This window comes from Monomorium pharaonis, chromosome 8 (genome assembly GCF_013373865.1).
Source record: "Monomorium pharaonis isolate MP-MQ-018 chromosome 8, ASM1337386v2, whole genome shotgun sequence".
In the NCBI taxonomy this organism is placed as follows: Eukaryota; Metazoa; Arthropoda; class Insecta; order Hymenoptera; family Formicidae; genus Monomorium; species Monomorium pharaonis.
The window spans coordinates 11,319,204-11,340,381 of NC_050474.1; the positions used below are offsets into that span (position 1 = coordinate 11,319,204).

General features: G+C 44.0%; 2 protein-coding genes across 3 annotated transcripts in view; one reads left to right on the top strand and one right to left on the bottom strand.

Moving 5' to 3' along the window:
* LOC105832380 (gamma-secretase subunit Aph-1) overlaps positions 1-19,609 on the top strand; it is a 79,589-nt gene extending 59,980 nt beyond the window's left edge. The window contains exon 3 of the mRNA XM_036291441.1: positions 19,219-19,609. Within this exon, the coding sequence (XP_036147334.1) occupies positions 19,219-19,262 (44 nt within the window). The 3' untranslated portion in view covers positions 19,263-19,609. The remainder of the gene's footprint in view (positions 1-19,218) is intronic.
* The window catches only part of LOC105833033 (mediator of RNA polymerase II transcription subunit 17), a 77,092-nt gene that overhangs the window by 36,446 nt on the left and 19,468 nt on the right, over positions 1-21,178 (bottom strand). Inside the window, exon 4 of one of the 2 annotated variants that reach the window (XM_036291438.1) lies at positions 3,204-3,404. The exons of the other annotated variant lie outside the window; for it this stretch is intronic. Within the exon in view, the coding sequence (XP_036147331.1) occupies positions 3,204-3,404 (201 nt within the window). The remainder of the gene's footprint in view (positions 1-3,203; positions 3,405-21,178) is intronic. 2 annotated transcript variants of the gene reach the window in all.

The window sequence follows — 21,178 nt, forward strand, 5'->3', positions numbered from 1 at the left end:
TATCGATACTCCATCTCCTTGATGTCCTGATAAAATCTTTCTCCCTGTTCTTCACTATAATCACCTAGATTTCTGGGAAGTAGTCGATATGAGAATCTAAGAAATGCAACTTAAGTTTCATTAAGCAACCTAGTTTTCTATAGTTCTCCGTCATTTCCGCCACCCTTTCTCTATAATCTTGACTTTTGTGGTTTCCTAGAAAACTTTCTGTGACACCTTTGAAACCATGCTGCTCTCTCGTCTTTATTCATTTTGGTGACAAAATTGTCGTCTCGTAACATTTTACGTTTTGAGGTCCATCGAAAATTCCCTTCCCACAATTTTGCATCAGAGATGTTGGAAAATTTTTCTTGTAAATACTGGTAACATTTACCATTTTTATTCAGAGCTTTCACCCATTGTTTCATGAGTCCTAATTTGATATAAAGAGGTGAAAGAAAAACTTTTGAAGGCTCAACTAACGGTTCATTTATTGATATTTTTAGACCCAGGTTGCAGAGACGTTCTTGTTGGCCATTCTTTTCTTATGTAATGGTTTGTTCGATTTCTACTATCCCATTCACATAGAAAGCATGGATTTTATGTGTAACCTGATTGTTGACCCAATAATATGATGAAAATTTTTAGATCCCCACAAATTTGCCACCTATGTTCTGTGTATTTAATTTTTTTAAGAACTTTTTCAGGTTTGTGTACCCTTCTTTCATCACTACCGAGTGCGCTACAGAAATGTATTCTGCAGCAACACTAATGTATATGCCTCCATTTCTGTAGCGCACTCGGTAGAGATAAAAGAAGAGTACACAAACCTGAAAACAGTTCTTGAAAAAATTAAATACACAGAACATAGGTGGCAAATTTGTGGGGATCTAAAAATTTTCACCATATTATTGAGTCAACAATCAGGTTACACATAAAATCCATGCTTTCTATGTGAATGGGATAGTAGAAATCAAACAAACCATTACATAAGAAAACACTGCTTTCAAGCTTCTCTTAGAAGAATCGACGAATAGTCTCCATTCATCAGACTTGTAACATCCAGGTTTCAGTTTGTTCATTAATCCAAACCGAGAATAAATGAGTTGTATATAATAGAAAAAGAAAGTGAATTTTCTACGCTATTTACTCACAGAAACTTAAACTTGTCATACGTATTATAATATATAGTATATATAAATTTTCCTCGGATAATGTGATTACGTAAGCCTGCACACTCTGGATTATACATTTGTGACCCAAACTGCTTTTACAAGGTGTTTTTTGAGGTTAAGAAAAAATGAGCCAATTCAGCAATTCTGACCTTGAATTTGGATTCGGCGGGTCAAAATACATAAAAATAGACCAGTCTGGTCCGCCGGATCAAAATTAAAAAAAATTTTTTTTGAGGTTAGGAAAAAATAAGCCAATTCAGCAATTCTGACCTTGAATTTGGATTCGGCGGGTCAAAATACATAAAAATAAACTAGTCTGATCCGCCGGACCAAGATTAAAAAATTTTTTTTTTAAGGTTAGGAAAAAATGTGCCAATTCAGCAATTCTGATCGTGGATTTGGATTCAGCGGGTCAAAATACATAAGAATAGACAGACTAGTCTGGTCCGCCGGACCAACATTAAAAAAAAAATTTTTTTTAAAGTTAAGAAATGCGAGTTAACCTTGCAATTCTGACCTTGGATTCGGATTCAGCGGGTCAAAATACATAAGAATTGACTAGTCTAGTCCGCCGGACAAACCACTTTTTTTGTGTGCCTGTGTAATTAGCGTTCAATCAGTAAAATAGACGATTACAGTATTCTCTTAAAGACCGATATTTATAAAGTTTGTTCGTAAGAGCTACGGTTTTGGAATTGGACGCATTCAGCAGATGGAACGGATTAGTGAGCGCTCAGTAATTCTCTAATATGATTAGTTCTTACTTTTAATTCTTCTTTGAATGTAGAAGCAGAAACCAATCATAGTAAAGAATTATTGCGCGCTCACTGATCCGCTCCGTCTGCTGAACGCGCCCATTAATTTATGATATCTTAAAACTGTTTTTATACGATGATTTTAACTGTGAATATCGATTGAATAAAGATTGAAAATGTAAAAATTATGATATGTTATGAGTAAAAAATTCGAACTATAAAAAGTAACGGTAAAAGTAACTATTAAATTCGTTATTGTTACTAAAAAAATGAACTACGTTACCGTTACAGTTACAGAAAAAAAATAACGCCGTTACCAATCCGTTACCCCCTTCCCCCAAAATTATAACGGTAACGGTTACAAGTAACGCGTTACTTCCCAACCTAACTTAAATTATATAAAATTGTACTGCGATAAAGAGAGTATAAAAGAGAAAAGCAAAAGAAAAAGTCATAACGATAAATACAAACTAGAAGTAAGCGTTAGGAAGTTAAGTTATCGAACAATTGAAATAAAATTAAAATATAATAGAAGCAAAAACCTTTGCGGTACACATTTTTCTATTAATAAAATTTTTATAAAAATTAGAGTAGAATAAAGAAACAAGTAATGGAAAGGTTCCAGAGAACAGTAATTATTATGAAAAAGACGTGGAGTATAGAAAAGACTATTTAAGAATAGTTATGGAAGAATAAAGATGTTTGAAGCGTTAGTAGCCAGTGTAGCATTGTAAGACACAAAAATATGGGGATAGAAAAATAAAATAAAATTGGATAAAAAATAGAATAAAATAAAAAAAATACATTAAATAAATATTACGATTAGGAAAAATAATACCACGTTCTCTAAACTTAAGATCAGTTTATGAATTCTGTCCTAAAAAATTAGTGTAAGAATAGAATAGGTTTGTAAATTATATTAGGTTGGTTTCAATTAATTTTATTTTTTATTTTTTATTATTTAATATCTAATTCTAAATTAAAAATTTTTGAATTTTAGATTTCATTTTATTTTATATTAATGTACTTTATATTGTGTAGTTTTTCTTTATTGAATGTTTAAAAATTTAATGTCCAAAGTTCATCTGAACCTAAGTATCATATAAACAGATTATAACTATAATGTATTTTATGAACTGATGTATATTGCAATCCATTCAAACTCGTAAGGCATAGATTACAAATAAGTAATAATAAATAATTATGATGTAAAGAAATATTTCAGCAATTTGATTCAACATCAAAAAACTTTGATTTGCTTAATTAAAAAAAATGTTTTTCCTTATTATATTACCTTTCTGACACAACACTTCAATGTATGCAACACCTTGTAACTCGCTGGGTATGGTCACGCGCAAGGCGGATGCTTTTGAGTTTGACGGACCATGAGACATATTACTACCAGTATTAGGAGATGCTGGTGGACTATTACTTCTTTCCTCTTCTTCAGCTTTGGTAACTTCAAACATGCCCGTTTGTGTATACTTGGAACCAGCTGATAAGCAATACAGTATGAATTTGTAAATAAAAATATTACGGAAGTCCTCCAGTATATAAAAACTATAGACTTATACTAGTATAGTAGTACTACTAAGTATAACTGCGCATTTCGTACAAGAAAAGTATCCAAATTAGAAAGAGAGGAGATGCTTTCTGCTCCATATTTTTTCTTGTCTTTCAGTCATCAACATATAGAATAAACTGGTGATTATAATAGAAAAGAAAGCAAAGCGTGTAGGGTGAGAAGCAGATAAGTTGGGATTACTTTTATCTCTTTCTAGTAAAGAAATGAAACGTTTTGATTGCTATAGTCTCGAAAAAAGATGAAACGTAATCCCTAACTTATCTGCTTCTCATTCTAACATGCCTTTCTTCCCCTTCCACTGTAATCGCCGATCTGAATATGAGTGATACTGTTAGTGTTCGCGATCGCTCGCATGTGCCGGATGGCGTCCGCTCACGGGTAATGTCCACGAGGCGATTCCGTGTGAACCATGAACGAGCGCGTGTATCGGACTCTAAAGCCATGACAGCTCTTGTGAACGGCAGGAGTCTACGGTGCTCCGCATCGTCTCGATTTCGCGTGATCGTTCACGGATGCCTTTTCGGTTCGATCTAAAAGCAGTCAGTCTCGTCTTGTCGTGCGTAGTCGAGCGTCGCGGCTCCCACACAATCGGAGCCTTTGCATTGTAATCATTGTAGTAGTTAAGTGAGAGTGAATTACATAAATGTTTCCATCAAAAAGCGTGTAGTGATTTAATAGTGCCTGCCTTCCTTGCCTATCGCTGACGCTTACGACATTCCCGCCAACACCGGAAGATTTCGCGCTTGCCGCGCGCGTGCAAATCAACGAACATTTTTTTTGGTCCTTCGAGCCGGATTCAGCGGTCCGGTGATTTTACCATAATAAGTGAGTGCTGTGAAGTGTTCGGTGGGAGTTCTGCAGAACAGCGTTCACGATGGACGCTCTCATTACATCGCAAACTGAACTGTACGGGCGCATCGCCCGAGCCATCGACAACTTGAAGAAGCTTGGCTCGGCTAACATCACCATGGGTGTGGTCGAAGCACGAATCAAGGCGCTGGACTCGACGTGGTCGAAATTCGAGTCACAGCACGACACGTTGACTCTCAAATTCCCCGGAGAACTCGGTAAGTCGAGCTATGCAAGGGACAATCTATTTGATCAGGCTGAGATGATCTACATTACGCAGCGAGGTGCTCTGATGGACTGGATCGCCGACTTTCAGAGGGCGAGTCGGAGCACGGCGGTCGAGGCGTCAACCGCGCCGCCGGAGCGTAATCATCTCCCGCGGATAAATTTGCCTCAGTTCTCTGGAGCCGTCGAGGACTGGTTCTCCTTCAGGGCTCTCTTCCTGTCCGTGATTAATAAGCAGTCAACGATCTCCAATGTCGAAAAACTGCACTACTTGCGGACGTCTCTGAAGGGGGAAGCAGATAAGTTGGTGCGTAATCTTCCGGTGACCGGTGATAATTTCGAGAGGGCTTGGAACACCCTCAGCGAATATTACGAAAACAAGCGAGTGCTGGCGCGCGCTAACTTCGCCAGTTTCACGGCACTTCCGAAGCTGAAGAGCGAATCGGCAAGCGAACTCCGTCGCATCTTTCAGGGAATGACGAGCACGGTCAATACCCAGGAGAGCATCGGCCGTTCCATAGCAGCCAATGGAACGGACCTCTTCGTGCATCTTGTGGTTGAGCTTCTGGACGCAAGGACGCGGCGCGATTGGGAGTCCGCTATCAGCTCGACGGCCGAACCACCGAGCTATGACAAACTGAGGATCTTTCTCATGGAAAAGATTCGCACGCTCGAAGCATTGGCACCAGCTAAGGTCGGAACCAAAGGTCCCTCCAGCGCGACCAAAACGAGCACCCCCCGCGCCGCCAAGTCTCACCATGTCAAACAAGGACCAGGAGTGGGGGGCTGCGCCTATTGCAAGGGCCCTCACTTCGTGATGTCATGCAGCGAGTTTCAAGCGAAAACGCCGAGTGAGCGACTCGCAATAGCCGCCACACACAAACTGTGCACAAACTGTCTCGGGAATCATGCACTGGCTAAGTGTCCGTCGACAAAAACGTGCATCTTGTGCAATGCCAAGCACCATTCGCTTCTCCATGGAGCACCTGCAACAATCCCACCTGCGATGAGCGGGGCCACGTCGCTGGCGGCGACGCGGAGGGATGAAGACCACAGGGCCATTCTGCTGGCCACTGCGCGACTCAAGGTCAACGATATCCATGGCTCGCCTCACGAGGTGCGAGCGCTGATTGACCAGGGTTCGGAGGTGTTTATCATTTCCGAGGCGCTCGCTCAGTGCTTGCGACTGCGGCGAACCAAGACGGCCTTCACGATCTTCGGTGTCGGACCCAGCTCCAGCCATGCTCGGGGCAAGGTCACGTTACAATTGATGTCGGCGGTGACCGGAGCCAAGGTCTCCGCTGTTGCTGTGGTGCTGCCGCGGCTGTCGTTGTACCAGGACAAAACGGACCGAAGATCCACCTCATGGCCACATCTCCGTGGCCTACTACTGGCGGACCCGGAGTTCATGGCCAACGATCCCGTGGAGCTCCTCCTCGGGGCTGAAGTGTATTCCAACATTCTCGAGGACGGGTTGTGCAGAGGCGGTCCAAGCGCTCCCATCGCTCAATGCACCATCCTCGGGTGGATCGTGTCCGGCGGTGTGAGCTCGGCGACCGGTGGCAGCCCTATTTCGTGTCAATGCACTGTCGATCAGGAGCTCACCAGACTGGTGCATCAGTTTTAGGAGCAGGAAGCTGAACCCAGGAGGCCCGCGACCCTGACTCCGGCGGAACAGCAATGCGAAGACCTATTTCTGCGAACGCACTCAAGAGCGCCATCCGGCCGCTACATGGTGCGGTTGCCGCTGAAGGGGCAACCTGCCAGACTCAGCGAGACGCGACGACCAGCTGAGCGCATCCTCAGCGCCATGGAAGGTAAGCGCGCTCATTCCGACCAATTCGGAGAGCTGTACCGGGCGTTCATGAGGGAGTATGAGGACCTTCAACACATGACTGGAGTGCCACCGGCCGTCGAGGGTCAAGCCGTGTGCTATCTGCCCCACCACGGGGTCCTTCGCAAGGGGGGCTCCACTACCAAATTGCGTGTGGTGTTCAATGGCTCGCAGGTGCTTCGCGATGGTGAGTCGCTGAATTCTTTGCTGCTCGTGGGCGCAAACCTATTGCCAGCTCTAGCCGATGTCATCCTTCGGTGGAGATGGCATCGGTTTGTGGTTGTGAGCGATGTCGAGAAAATGTACCGACAAATTCTCGTGCATCCAGACGACCGCAATTACCAGTGCATCTTGTGGCGGCACAGTGCGAACGACGACGTGCGCGAGTTCCAATTAAACACCGTTACTTACGGTCTCGCGTGTGCGCCGTTTTTAGCCATTCGAACACTTAGACAGCTGGCCAGCGACGAACAGCAGAGATTTCCTAAGGGGGCGAGCGCTCTCCGGCGGGATTGCTACGTCGACGACATCCTGACCGGCGCGAGCACCATCAGCGACGCGGTTGCGATAGCAGCAGGTGCGCGGGTTGTGCATGGCGGGCGGTTTTCCTTTGCGAAAGTGGGCGACCAACAAGGAAGAAGTGCTCGATGGAGTTCCTCCCGAGCACCGATTGCAGCGAAGTGATCTTGCATGGGAACCAGAGTGGCACTCAACCCTCGGCCTGCGCTGGCACCCTGCCGAGGACTGCTTCAGCATAAAATTAAATCCCAGCAATATCACTCGCTTTACCAAGCGCACGGTTCTTGCGGAAACAGCGCGACTATTCGATCCGCTTGGGTGGCTTGCCCCGGTGGTGGCCCGTGCGAAGATTCTCATCCAATCTGCGTGGCTGCAACGACTAGACTGGGATGCACCCTTGCATTCGGCCGAAGCGAAGAAGTGGCGGACCTTCTTTGAGAAGCTTCCGCTGCTCCGAGATATTCGAGTTCGTCGTTGGCTCGGCAGCGACATCGACGGGGCGTGTGTCGAAATTCACGGCTTCTCGGACGCGTCCAAGCGTGGTTTCGCGGCCGTCGTTTATCTTCGCGGCACAGATCTGCACGGACTGTCGCTTTCGTTTCTCCTGGCGGCAAGGACGAGGGTCGCGCCCGTGAAGCAGGTCTCGCGACTTGAGCTGTGCGCGGCCGCGTTGCTGGTAAGGCTAACGCACCACGTGCAGGATACTCTGGGGCTGACAACGGCTCCGACTCATCTATGATGCGACTCTACCGTGGTTCTCCATTGGATTCGAGGCCATCCATCGCGGTGGAAAACGTATGTCGCGAACCGCGTGTCGCACATACAGCAACGCCTACCAAACGCGACGTAGCGCCACGTTCCGGGAAAGGACAATCCCGCCGATTGTGCCTCGCGGGGCGTCTCACCGCGAGAAATGCCGCGCCACGCATTGTGGTGGACGGGGCCACCTTGGCTCATCGAACCCGCGGCCTCGTGGCCAAGCGAACCGATCGCCGGACCGGATTGCTCGCTTTCGGAGCAGCGCGCCGTCGCGAGCGCTGCGACCCTTGCCGTGGTTGCGGAGCCAGACCTGCTTCTGCGATTTTCGTCGTGGACCCGCCTTCTCCGGGTAACATCATGGTGCCTACGCTGGCGCGGCTCCAAGACGAAGCGCACCGACCCGTTCCTCCACGCGGAGGAAATAAAGGACGCGGAGTGCAGGTGGTTCCGCATAACTCAACAGCTGCACTACGCAGCGGAAATAGCCGCTATGAAGCGGGAAGGACCGCTGCCTCATCGCAGCCAATTAACTAATCTGCACCCGTTTCGGAGCCCCGACAGAGTCCTGAGGGTGGGGGGCCGCCTCAAGCACTCGCTGCTCGCATATGACGAGAAGCACCCCGTTATCGTCCCTCCGGCATCGCAGCTCACCAAACTCCTGGTTGAGCATCATCACCGTCGCACCCTGCATGGGGGAGTGCAACTCACTTTGGCTGCGGTCTGGCAGGCGCACTGGATTCCTCAAGGAAGATCAGTGGTCAAGGGCGTTCTAAACCGATGCAACACGTGCGTGCGTTGGCGGGCGGCGACTCCGCAACCGCCGATGGGTGATCTGCCCGCGTCGCGAGTCACCCCTGCGCGCCCATTCAGTCGCGTCGGCGTCGATTACGCCGGTCCTATTCTCATGCGTACGAGCAAAGGGCGAGGCCACAAGGCGCACAAGGCTTTCATCGCGGTCTTCGTGTGCATGAGCACGCGCGCGATCCATATCGAAGCGGTTTCGGACTATTCTGCCGAGGCGTTTCTCGCGGCGTTCCGTCGGTTCGTTTCGCGGCGCGGTCTTCCGAGCGACGTTTTTAGCGATTGCGGCACTAATTTCACCGGCGCAGACCGACAGCTGCGGAACCTTTTCAGCGCATCGGCTCCCGACGGCCGGCACGTCGCTGATCGCGCGGCAACGCTCGGAATACGGTGGCACTTTAATCCCCCCTCTGCGCCGCATTTCGGAGGCATTTGGGAAGCGGCCGTTAAGTCGATGAAACACCATCTCCGACGAGTCATCGGCGACGCGACACTAACGTTTGAGGAGATGTCCACGTTCCTCGCGCAGGTGGAAGCGTGCCTGAATTCGCGGCCGCTGCAAGCGCAATCGGACGATCCCGCCGATTTCGGGGCACTTACTCCGGGGCACGCTCTCAATGGCGCTCCACTCATAGCCGTGCAGGAGCCGCTTAACGATGCGACCGCGTCTCCCGGGACGCGGTGGCAGCATCTCCAAAAAATGCGGGACCACTTTTGGCAGAGATGGTCTCACGAGTATTTGCAAGGCTTACCGGCGCGATCGAAGTGGCTGAAATCCACCCAGGCGCCCCAGATGGGCGCGCTATGCCTAATAAAATCCGAGACCTCGCTGCCAACCAAGTGGCCGCTCGCTCGCATTGTTAAAATGCATCCGGGGACCGATGGGATCGTCCGAGTGGTGACGGTTCGCACCGCAACCACCGAACTCGTGCGCCCGCTCGTGAAAATCGTTCTGCTGCCCGGAGCGAACAAAAATCTCGGGCCAGCAAATGATCAACATTGATGAAAGCCAACGCGCGTATCACGGGACGCTCCAAGTGCTAGTGCACTCAGTCAGCTGTGGCGGTCGAGCACGCGGCGAACTTCAGCTGATCCGTGTGACGCGCTCCTTCCCCTCTCGAGAGCACGGTACCAGCGCGGCTCTCTTCGACACATAGAAGGCGCATTTCGGCACCGCGGAGCCGAGGCGGGCGGCATGTTCGCGATCGCTCGCATGTGCCAGATGGCGTCCGCTCACGGATAATGTCCACGAGGCGATTCCGTGTGAACCATGAACGAGCGCGTGTATCGGACTCTAAAGCCATGACAGCTCTTGTGAACGGCAGGAGTCTACGGTGCTCCGCATCGTCTCGATTTCGCGTGATCGTTCACGGATGCCTTTTCGGTTCGATCTAAAAGCAGTCAGTCTCGTTTTGTCGTGCGTAGTCGAGCGTCGCGGCTCCCACACAATCAAAGCCTTTGCATTGTAATCATTGTAGTAGTTAAGTGAGAGTGAATTACATAAATGTTTCCATCAAAGAGCGTGTAGTGATTTAATAGTGCCTGCCTTCCTTGCCTATCGCTGACGCTTACGACATTCCCGCCAACACCGGAAGATGTCGCGCTTGCCGCGCGCGTGCAAATCAACGAACAGTTAGCTTTTGCAATAAGAAAAGTACCATATTATAGGATTTTAGTATTAGATATATACTCAGTTTCTGTTTACTATTTTCAACTTGTTATTTGTTCCATAGTAGTGTCGTTCAGTGTAGAAGTGTCAAAATTTTCGCTTTCAAATCTATGAAGCAAATATACTTCACAATAACCAAGAACGCATGCAACAAATACGAGAACAGACACTTCTACATTGAACGACACTACTATGAAACAGATAACAAATTGAAAATAGTGAATAAAAAACCGAATATACGTTTCAATACTAAAATTCTGATATTAATTTTTATCTAAATCAACTTCTATCTCCTAAACAGTTGATTTTCAACGAGTAGTATTGTACCTTTCTAGATTCCTTATGGTAAAAGTTATCTAATATCACTCTGATCTGCTGATTAACTTAAAAGATAAAAATAATCGCTTAAAATTTCACCCCGTTGCACAGTGGGCCAAAAGACCAGAAAAAGTGCCAAAAGTCAAGATTTTGTCGGATTTTAATAAAACTTTATATATAAGGATTTTTGAAGTCGCCAATAACAAATATAATGTCAAAATTAAAAAATTCAAAATGGCGGATACAATATGGCGACTAAAATTAATAAAAATTGATCCGCTTTAATAAAACTGGATATATGGCGGTTTTGAAGGTCGCTAATATGATGTCAAAATCTAAAAATTCAAAATGCTGTATCCAATATGGCGGACATAACATCTTCATCCAAAAATGTAAAAAAAACATAGCAATTTAATGCAAATTTTTTATCAGAGGTTTTCGAGGACGCTGATTACAATATGCTTTTTAATTTTTTAAATAAAAAAACAAATAAAGTCCGATAATGTCCTACAACCTTCCCGCGATAAATCTCAGAAACTATAATTATGTAGGCTAATCGCGGGCAAATTTGATAAAATATTTGATTTAAATTTTTAATATCCTATTTTCATAGACATCCGACCACTTATATTTATTTGTATTACAACAGACTTTTTTTGCCACTTTGATTTCGTCATTTTGAATTTAAAATTTGAGTAGCAAATTTGTAATTAAAGACGTCAAAAACACTTGAAAAAAAATTTTTATCAAAAAACAAGTTTTTGCATTTTTGATCTGCCATTTTAAATTCGCCATTTTAAATTAAAAAAATTGAATAGCATGTTTGTAATCAGCGTCCTTAAAAATCTCCGATAAAAAATTTGCATTAAAATTGCTATGTTTTTGCATTTCTCATCCGCCATGTTGAATCCGCCATTTTGAATTTTTAGATTTTGACATTAATCTACAAAATATATTACATATTATTCAACAATTCTGAATTAAACTTAATTTTAACATTAATATTGATATAGTACACAATGTGCAAAAATCAATTCTTTACATCTTACATGCGCGTACAGTCTCGAATTATTATAAAATTTTTTAAATTATGCAAAAACGGGCAAAAGTGGACGCCATATTTTTAAAATACATACTTAAAAGAATTCAATACTACTCGATTAATGTCAATAACTAGCGGAGTTTAAGGGAGCTATAATTTGAAAATATGCGTAACCTATCAAATTTTAATAATAAATGAGTATAAAAATATACAATTTTTTTAATTCTTGCACTATTTACTTTGAACTCCATTATAATGATTTGTCTATATATAACAATGGATGAGAAGTAATAAAAGATTTTTTGTTTACGGAAATACAGCAATGCTAATAAAATATTTGAAAAGTAAAATTTTCGATTGCATCCATGATTTTAAAAGTTTATATTGTTGTCAAATATAAAGCAACCGATCAAATCGAATAAAATTTTTTCAAAATAACTACTTTCGACTATCAAGATTAAGACAGGACATTTGTCTGATCTTATTTCTGGAATCGACTTTTGGCCACTTTTTCTGGTCTCCTGGCCCACTGTGCGGCGGGGTGAATGCGGAAGGTGGCCAAAGCGCCCTTGCACCCACCTCCCATGTGTATGTGTGTGTGACCACAGAAGAAGTGTCGTATCATACTTATTATATATTAAACTTTTTTTAATAACATTTTGTGTATAACTCAAAAACTAAAGCCGAGTGGCAGTAGCATGTATGAAGAAAAATTGTTCAAAATAATGACTCTGACAACATATTTAAAGGTCATCAAAATCGGTGAGAAATCGTTAATGTAAATAATTACCATAGTTTTAAAATAGACTCAAAGTTAATCAACCACTTTGCAGAAATTTGGCGCTCAGGTGCGTGTCATAGTAAAGGTGCTCTTGCACGTGGATTCTCACATATTGATATTTGTATACATGATAATTTAAACTCTGCATACAAGACAACTTTAAAGTCTTTGTTTTACTTATCTGTATATTTAATTTATTCTTTTATTTTCATTTATTGCCGCCGAAAATAAAATAAGCATTAGAGGAGTTGATATTATCTCGATGGGACACTCCTAGAGTTCTCTTGACAAATAACGGCACGGAATTTATTAATAAGACTTTAAAGAACTTCGCTGAGAAGAATCAAATCGCGCATACCACCGTACCTCCATATCACCCTCAAGCGAATCCTGTCGAAAGAGTCAATAGAGTCCTCAAGATTATGACCGATTATATCGTTTATTGAAAAGGATCATAGGGATATTCATGTATCGGATTTCCGTTTCGCGTATAACACAGCTTTTCATTCGTCATTAGGTACTTCCCCGGCATTTCTAACTCTCGAGCGAGAATTGATTCCGCCAAACTTGTTGCGTGACTGCGATGTGACGAGACCAAAAGTCTCGGAGATCAAAAGTCGAAATCCCGCAGATTGGACACAGCGTATGAAAAAGTTGCAGACTGTCAGGGAATGGGTAACGGAAAATATCGAACAGGCATATCAGAGACAGGGAAAACAGTATAATTTGCGTAGGCGACCACAGAAGTTTAAAGTAGGCGACCGTGTGTTAAAATAGCAACATGTTTTATCGTCTGCTGCCCAGAATATTGCGACAAAATTGGCACCGAAATTCCATGGACCCTTCAGTATTAAACGAGTTATTTCACCGGTAGTTTACGAATTGGAGCGATCAGATAGGTCATTCGTAGGGAAAGTACATGTTAAAGATCTTAAACCCTACCATTCTCTTGTAGCTATCAACCTATAGAATGTTGATTATTGAATAGCGATTGTTTTGTTGTGTACGTACGTTTAACACTTGTGTCTTTCCATATCCTTGTTCCGATTCTTATATTGTCTCTCATAATCGCGTCTCGGTGGCGGAATGCTCGGGGAGTGAAGATCAGTTGGACAAACACGGAAGCTCGATTCTATGTAATTGCGTGGGGATTATTCGGGATGAGAGACCCGATAATGTTTCGCGTATCACTTTCGCTATATTGTCGCGATTTGGAATTTTAGCTATCATTACGAAAGCTATAATGCCCTGTGTGTAGTGCCAGTGTAGTGGTCCACGACGTGGTCGGGACCTCCTCGGTCTTCCCCGGGGAAGGGGGAATTGACGTAACTTTGTCCGTCACAAGAGCCTAAGGTCAACTGAGGGGAGGAAATTTGGGTTGCGCCCTCGTGTCGGTGAGGAGCGATCTCTCCACCTCGACGTCATATATCTTTTTGTATTTTCGCGCGTCTTATCGTATCTTTCGATTTAATTATTTTTTTGTCAAATGCTTTTGTTTAGTGACTGCGGAATGGCGAACGAAATCCAGGTGAGAGGCCGAAGGAGATTTTTGTTATAAATCAGAGAAGCTGTGAAGCGGCTATACGACGCTGTCGGTGAGATCCGGGATTGTGTATCGCCGGCTGAGTTCCTATTGGAGCCGTTCGGAAGCACAAAGTGCCACGCCCAGGAAAGAATCGAAGAGCAGAAGTTTGGAGGACGCTCCGACTTCATTCCAAAAAAAATGAGCGTACTGCAGGACGCATTCGGAGGTTCTGGTGTATCCCGACATTCCGTAGCGGATAAGATTGCCGCGGCCTGGCCAGCTAAAAGCGAGTAACGCGAGGCGTAATTTGGAGAGGTGGTAGCAGGAGACGGCCGAGAGAAGTCCTGGGAAAGCGATAGTAGCGCTAGATCGCTCAATATTCCGATCAACAACGGACAAAGTTTCCAGAAAATTACGCGGGATGCGCAAGTACCGTCGCAAAGACTCAACGGGATCGCAGCCGATCCCCCGAAGATCACTGTTCGGCGAGCCAGCGACACGAGAGGTGCAAGCCCTGAGGATCCCGACTCACGTCTCTTAAGGCAAGCGGACGAACGACCACCAGCAACCATTTTGTAAGGCCTCCACCCTGGCATATCTCGGTAGGTGAGATCGGTCCCGGTCATCCTCCTCCGCGTCTAATTATCGTGCCGTCTCTCCTTCAGAGAGCTCGAAGTTATATTAAAACGAGGGGAGCAAAGATATTAAGTGTTCTCAGCCACGTTCGGCGGATCGGCCGGCTCCGAATCTCCTTGGGCATATTTTCTATGTATCGTAATTTTCGCGTCGCAAACGTATCAGTTTCAGTTACGTTTCGGTATTTCGTGTATATTCGCATATTCGTGTAAAGAATTTCGTAAGCTTGTTCACGAGTCCGAGATCTTTTCCCCCGCCTGAGCGACCGCCGACAGTCACCTTGTATCGTATATCGTAATATAGAAGTATTGTCGAATAATATTTTGTACCGTGTAAATAAAGTCAAGTCAACTGTTATCGTATCGTATGTTGTAACGATTGAAATTATATTGAGAACTTTGGTATTGCGTATTGTAAAGTACTTTCAAGTCATATAGAATGGGAGCGTTTGAAATGGCCACGTTTGAAATGGCCACGGGAAATATTGCACGTGGTTCAATTTGCCCACGTTCGAAACGGCCACGTTCGAAGAGGCCACGTTTGAAACGGCCACGTCCGAAAGGGCCACGTTCGGAGAGGCCATGTTCGAAACGGCCACGTTTGGAATGGCCGCGAGAAATATTGCACGGAGTTCAATTTGCCCACGTCCGAAACGATCACGTCCGAAATGGCCACGTTCGAAACGGTCACGTTCAAAATGGGTACGTATGTTTTACAAAATTTCCAGTACAATGCACATGGGTTAGCGACTTAGACGGGGTGGGTGCAGAAGGGGAGCCTTCAACCCCCCTTGCACCCTCCATGTGTGTGTGTGTGTGCGTGCGTGCGTGCGTGCGTGCGTGCGTGCGTGCGTGCGTGCGTGCGTGCGTGCGTGCGTGCGTGCGTGCGTGCGTGCGTGCGTGCGTGCGTGCGTGCGTGCGTGCGTGCGTGCGTGCGTGCGTGCGTGCGTGCGTGCGTGCGTGCGTGCGTGCGTGCGTGCGTGCGTGCGTGCGTGCGTGCGTGCGTGCGTGCGTGCGTGCGTGCGTGCGTGCGTGCGTGCGTGCGTGCGTGCGTGCGTGCGTGCGTGCGTGCGTGCGTGCGTGCGGGCGGGCGGGCGGGCGGGCGGGCGGGCGTGCGTGCGTGCGTGCGTGCGTGTGTGTGTGCGCGCGCGCGCAAAGCATTCTTTGCACCACATGGGTTTGCAACTTTCCACGCAAACAAGAAAAAAATCATTTCAAACATGGCCGTTTTGAACGTAGCCAATTTGAACGTGGCTATTCCGAACGTGGCCATTCCGAACGTGGCCGTTCCGAATGTGGCCATTCCGAACGTGGCCATTTCGGACGTGGCCGTTTCGAACGTGAGCAAATTGAACTCTGTGCAATATTTTACGTGGCCATTCCGAATGTGGCCATTTCAAACGTGGTAAAATTTACGCGTGGCTATTTCAAACGTAGGCAAATTATAACCACTCATATAGAATTATCGTATGTTGCGGTAAATTCCGAATAGTTATCACATTGCGTCTCGAAGACTTTCGAGGAGACTTACGTATCGGGTTATAGTGGCGATTTAAGTCATCGAAATTACGAAATAAGAACTGTTGTAATTAATTTGCTATACGAACATATCCCGTATCTAAATTTCTGCATACTGCGTACCACACTATTTCCAATCCTATGTATTACTAATATGTTTTCTATAATTTAATCTTGTTGTCTATTTTGTGCTTGCTCTCTCCAAACTCCGCGTCATAAAAAAACCCGTCCCTTCGCCGCGGGTTAACCAAAGCATATCGTGCTATCGTGGATAGATATAGTGATTTTTGTGTGGCATGAATTATCGCGCCTGGCGTCCATTACTGAGAATTTTCCAAAATTATTGAAAATATTAAATTATTGCAGTACTGATTAACGTTTGAATCCATTTCCGGCATGCCTCTCCGACCTACGGCGGGATCGGAGAGTAACGTAGTCGTCAAAATTTATATGAACTGAAACATCTACTGTGTTACTATTTTTTGGCCAGTATTCATAAATCTCTAAAAAAAAACAAAAAATTTATTTTTTCTACGAAAATAATGATATAAAAAAATGCGCCAACTATGAAAATGGATGTTTATACGAACTAGAACATCTATTTTCACAAATAATTATTTATACAAATATTACAAATAAATATTTTACTACAAAAACTTGGCGCCGCTAAACCAAATAATTTGCTTTAATACAAAATCGCTTTCTTACAGTCAAACTTATATACTGAAATAATAATTACTTATAATAACAAATAATAATTACAATTTTTTTACAATCAAAATCGTAATGACATTATATAGCAAATTATTCGGTTTAGCGGCGCCAAGTTATTGTAGTAGAATATTTATATGTAATATTTATATAAATAATTATATGTAAAAGTAGATGTTCTAGTTCGTATGTGTGCACGATAACGATCGCGAGAGCGATCGCTCGGTACGAAGGTCGAATCCGCTTAGATTTAAGCGCGGAGTGACTGCTGCGCGCGAATCAATGGAACAGGAAGAACAGACGAGCACAAGGCAACAGAAAAGAGATCACTTCAAGTGTTTTTATTCACAGGCACGCTTTATTCACTAGCGAACAAGTTTGGTTCACGAACCGAACGAATGCGAAGACGACGGATCGATTTCGGAACGAAGATCTTCTTGCACACGTTGCTTGCTGCCTGAGGTCTCCGCGACGGAAATCTTGCCGAGCGTCGGTTAAACACCCTAACGGTGCGGAAATCTTGTGCGCGAAAACGATGTAAAGCGCGAGGCAGACATGCAAATCGTGACCGCGTGAGATCAACGTCAAATCCTGGCACTAAACAGTCTGTAAGATCGATTCGTGAACTGAATTAACACAAAATAATAAAAAAAGGGGGGGTTAATTTGAATGGCTAATCGACCGATGGCGAAGCCGGAGTAAGTCGCAACACGGGACTCGAGCTGAGTGCCACCGCGGACTTAAATTTGAGCACAACAAGATTCGCGTGAATTGGTTTGGAACGAGTGCTAGGCGGGCGAGAGCAGGCTCTAGACTGACTTTTGAAAGCCGCTACCCAGAGCGCGGAACATCCAGTCGTCCGCCTCGATCCCGTGAACAACGAGTGTCGATCCGACGACAAACAGCTGATCGGGCACGCGAAACACGCGTGCAAACGCGTCACGTACAGACGATGAACAAAAAATGATTTGGTTTCTCGCTGTCGAAATCGATCAGCGTGATTCATCGTTGACAAATGGCACTGAATCACGAAGTCGCCGACCCAGCACTCGACCGCGATCGTTTGGGAAATACAATCGAGTTTCCAACAGTATGAACATCCATTTTCATAGTTGGCGCATTTTCATTATATCATTACTTTCATTTAAAAAATTAATTTTTTATTCTTTTTGGGTATTTATGAGTACTGGTCAAAAAATAGTAATATGATAGATGTTTCAGTTCATATAAATATCTATTATTATTGGCGCAAAATATTTTAATATCATTATTTTTGTAGAAAAGATTTGTGTGTGCGTGTGTGTGTGTGTGTGTGTGTGTGTGTGTGTGTGTGTGTGTGTGTAATTCTTCATTTAAAATCATTTTTAATTCATATTATTGTTTGACATTTTGTCGAAAATGACTAACGGACAATGAGTTCGTTCATTCTGCCTGACTACCGAACGTTACACTTGTTTTTGGCGATTTCTCGAATACCTTGCGTGTTTGATGCTCGTTCTAATATTGTCTGGAATCAACATATAAGTTTATCGTTTTTTGCAATACGCGTATCAGTTTATGTTATTCATAAGTTACATGTATTCCATCGGGTTTAATTTTTTAGTTTCCTCAACAAGACTTTTTGACTATCTATTCTGTTCCTTTTAAGATGAAAACCGACGCGGAAAAATTTTATTATTCATTTGATTAGATTATTTATTCGTTCACGTTTTTATTTGTTATGACACATTTTTATAGACAATATGCATTGTTTTATAGTTGTTCAATGGTCATCATTTTTTAACTGTTTAATTATAATTTCATTTGCGTTATTTCACTCATGTTTAATGTTACGTTCGACGAAAATTTTTCCCTTATTTCGTCTCACGTTCTCGCGTCGCGCTCTTGCATGCTCCGCCGGAGCACTCGTCTCACCAAGCGCTCCCTTCCCCACGAAATCAGACGCACGGGGTACCATGTACACCCTACGCTTACACTCCTTATTAATTTTATATTATTATTACATGCGTAACTATTACTCCTATTGTCAAAGCTCAAATTCATCAAATCATGCCGCGTACAGTTAATAATTTCGTTAAAAGAATAATATTCTTTCATCACCTTTTTCTTTGCTATTAACGACGACAGGGTGCAACCGCCACCCCTCAACTCCTTCGTTAATTAATATTATTGCGATCCGTCGCAATCATGCTATCGCTCTCTCACTATTATTAACAACTTGGAATAATGCGAATATTTTTCAACCACGCGGTTCACGCGTGACACCCTCGCGCTGCCGAAGAATCGGTCCAGCTGCGGGGCGCGTGTTACCAAGTGGGATAGCGATGGCTCGAGCACTATTCCAACCGGAAAGTATGAGTGAGATAACATGAGTAAAGCAATTACGAAGTATGCGGTTTAATTACTCCGCTCACAGAGGTGATAGGAGGAAGGCGAAGGAAGCATTCAAATGCTAACTACCTCTTGACCGAAATTTATAATGATCCGAATAAAAATTAGAAATTATGAAATTTCAAAAATAATAGTTATTTGTTGCAGAAAATTCCAGGGATTTGAGCTTCCCCACACCCGCGTACCCCTAGGACCCCCTAGTTTTGGGGTATATAAAGAGCGCGAGAGCCGCAGAAATCAGCATTTTTCGCTTTACAGCCAGTCGTGCTGCGCGTAAGCATTTTGCTCTCTAAGTACGGTGTTACGCTGTTCAGAGGCACTCAGTATTCTTTTGCTCGCACCGCTCCAAAGCTCGATTTATTCGGAAGTATTCTATCTCCATTGCGAAGGCATCAACGCACCCCGGCGTGCATATCTACTCTAATCCACTGGAGTATACTCACTGTAAGCATAAAATCTTCTTCGCGACCACTCACAATCAATGTAAATTCACCCGATTATTCATAATGTTCTAAATAAATATATAATTCATTGTCAATTATTCATCTTGCAATTTAATAAACCGCGCGAATGTGAATCAATTTAGTTTTTTTTCTTTTGTGTGTGTGTGTGTTGGTCGCTCCACCATTCAGTGCGCGAGTGTTAAAATAAGTAACAAACATATTTCCCTTTGGTGCTCCAACTATTCCAGAGCAAAGAAAGGAGACTTCCCTGACACCTTTTCCTGGAGGCGCGCGCTTCGACTCAGGCGCTTGTCTCCTCCGTGAACCTCGGGCCAGGGGCGCCTATTAAGGTGCTTTAGCCACGAGGGTTTCCAGTGGGCAACGGGCCGCCTATTAAGGCGCTTTATTCCCGCTATATTATTCCATTTGCTTATCGCGCACCACAGGGCAGCCCATCTGGGGTGCTCTCAATCGCATCTACCTTTCTCTCCCCACGTGGGCTATGTTGCGCCTCACTAAGGCGCTCCGTCTCTTCACTCCCTCTCCCTCTCTCTCTCTCTCTCTCTCTCTCTCTCCCTCTCCCTCTCCCTCTCCCTCTCTCTCTCTCTCTCTCTCTCTCTCTCTCCCCCTCTCTCCCTCTAATTATCTTATAAATACATTCATACTCGTGAGCAACCGAGCCGCGGATTTACAGAAAAAATCATGTTACAGAGGAATTGTGTGATTATAATTTTTAAATCTTCGATAAACAATTTATTTAATTAGAAATAGAAAAAAAAAGAAAGAAATATTAAATAATAATATTGTATATGTTTTATCTCTCTTTCTTTGTTTCTCTCTTGTATTTGATTTTTTTTAATTACAAAGATACACAAGAATAATTGTTTGCACAGAATACCACTAGACATCTTTATGTATTTTGAGTGGGTTTCAGTTGCCTACATTTCCAGTTCTACAGCTTTGTTTGTACACAAATTTTGCAAAGGTGCCCGATTGCCTACAACTTCGTTTGCACACACAAAAATAATTAAGGTACAAAAGTACGATTGCACACATGATATTAATACATTCATACACATTGCACACATGATATTATTACGCTCATACACATTGCACACATGACATTATTGCGCATATGCACATTGCACACATGATGTGATTGCGCTCATACACTCTGGAGGCACGATTCCACTAACTTGGGCGCCTTGATTTGATGATGATTTCTGATAATATTTTTTATGCTAAACAAAAAATTGTATAGATCTTATAGGGCTAACTGCTTTAGATATGCCATATTAAAAATAAGAATAAAAGTAAATTAAAAATAAAAAGAAAAGTAGACCTCGCTTTCCATGGAAAGTCGCAAACCCATGTAGAACAGTACAAAGCGTGGACACACACACACGCACACACACGCACACACACATACGAGGGAGAGAAGCAAAGCCCCCCTCCCGCACCCACGTCGCTAGGGGTGCCCTGAAAAGTCGCAGATCCATGTGGTACAGTACAAGCGCGGACGTTGTTTCAATCAAATTACTGCTTTAGTTAATGTTAAAATAAATTTAAAGAATTTAATTGTTGATGTCTGTTTTACACTGTGCGCATCTAGGATTCACTCCCTTGCTCTTGCTAGAGTGTATGAGCACAATGATATCATGTGT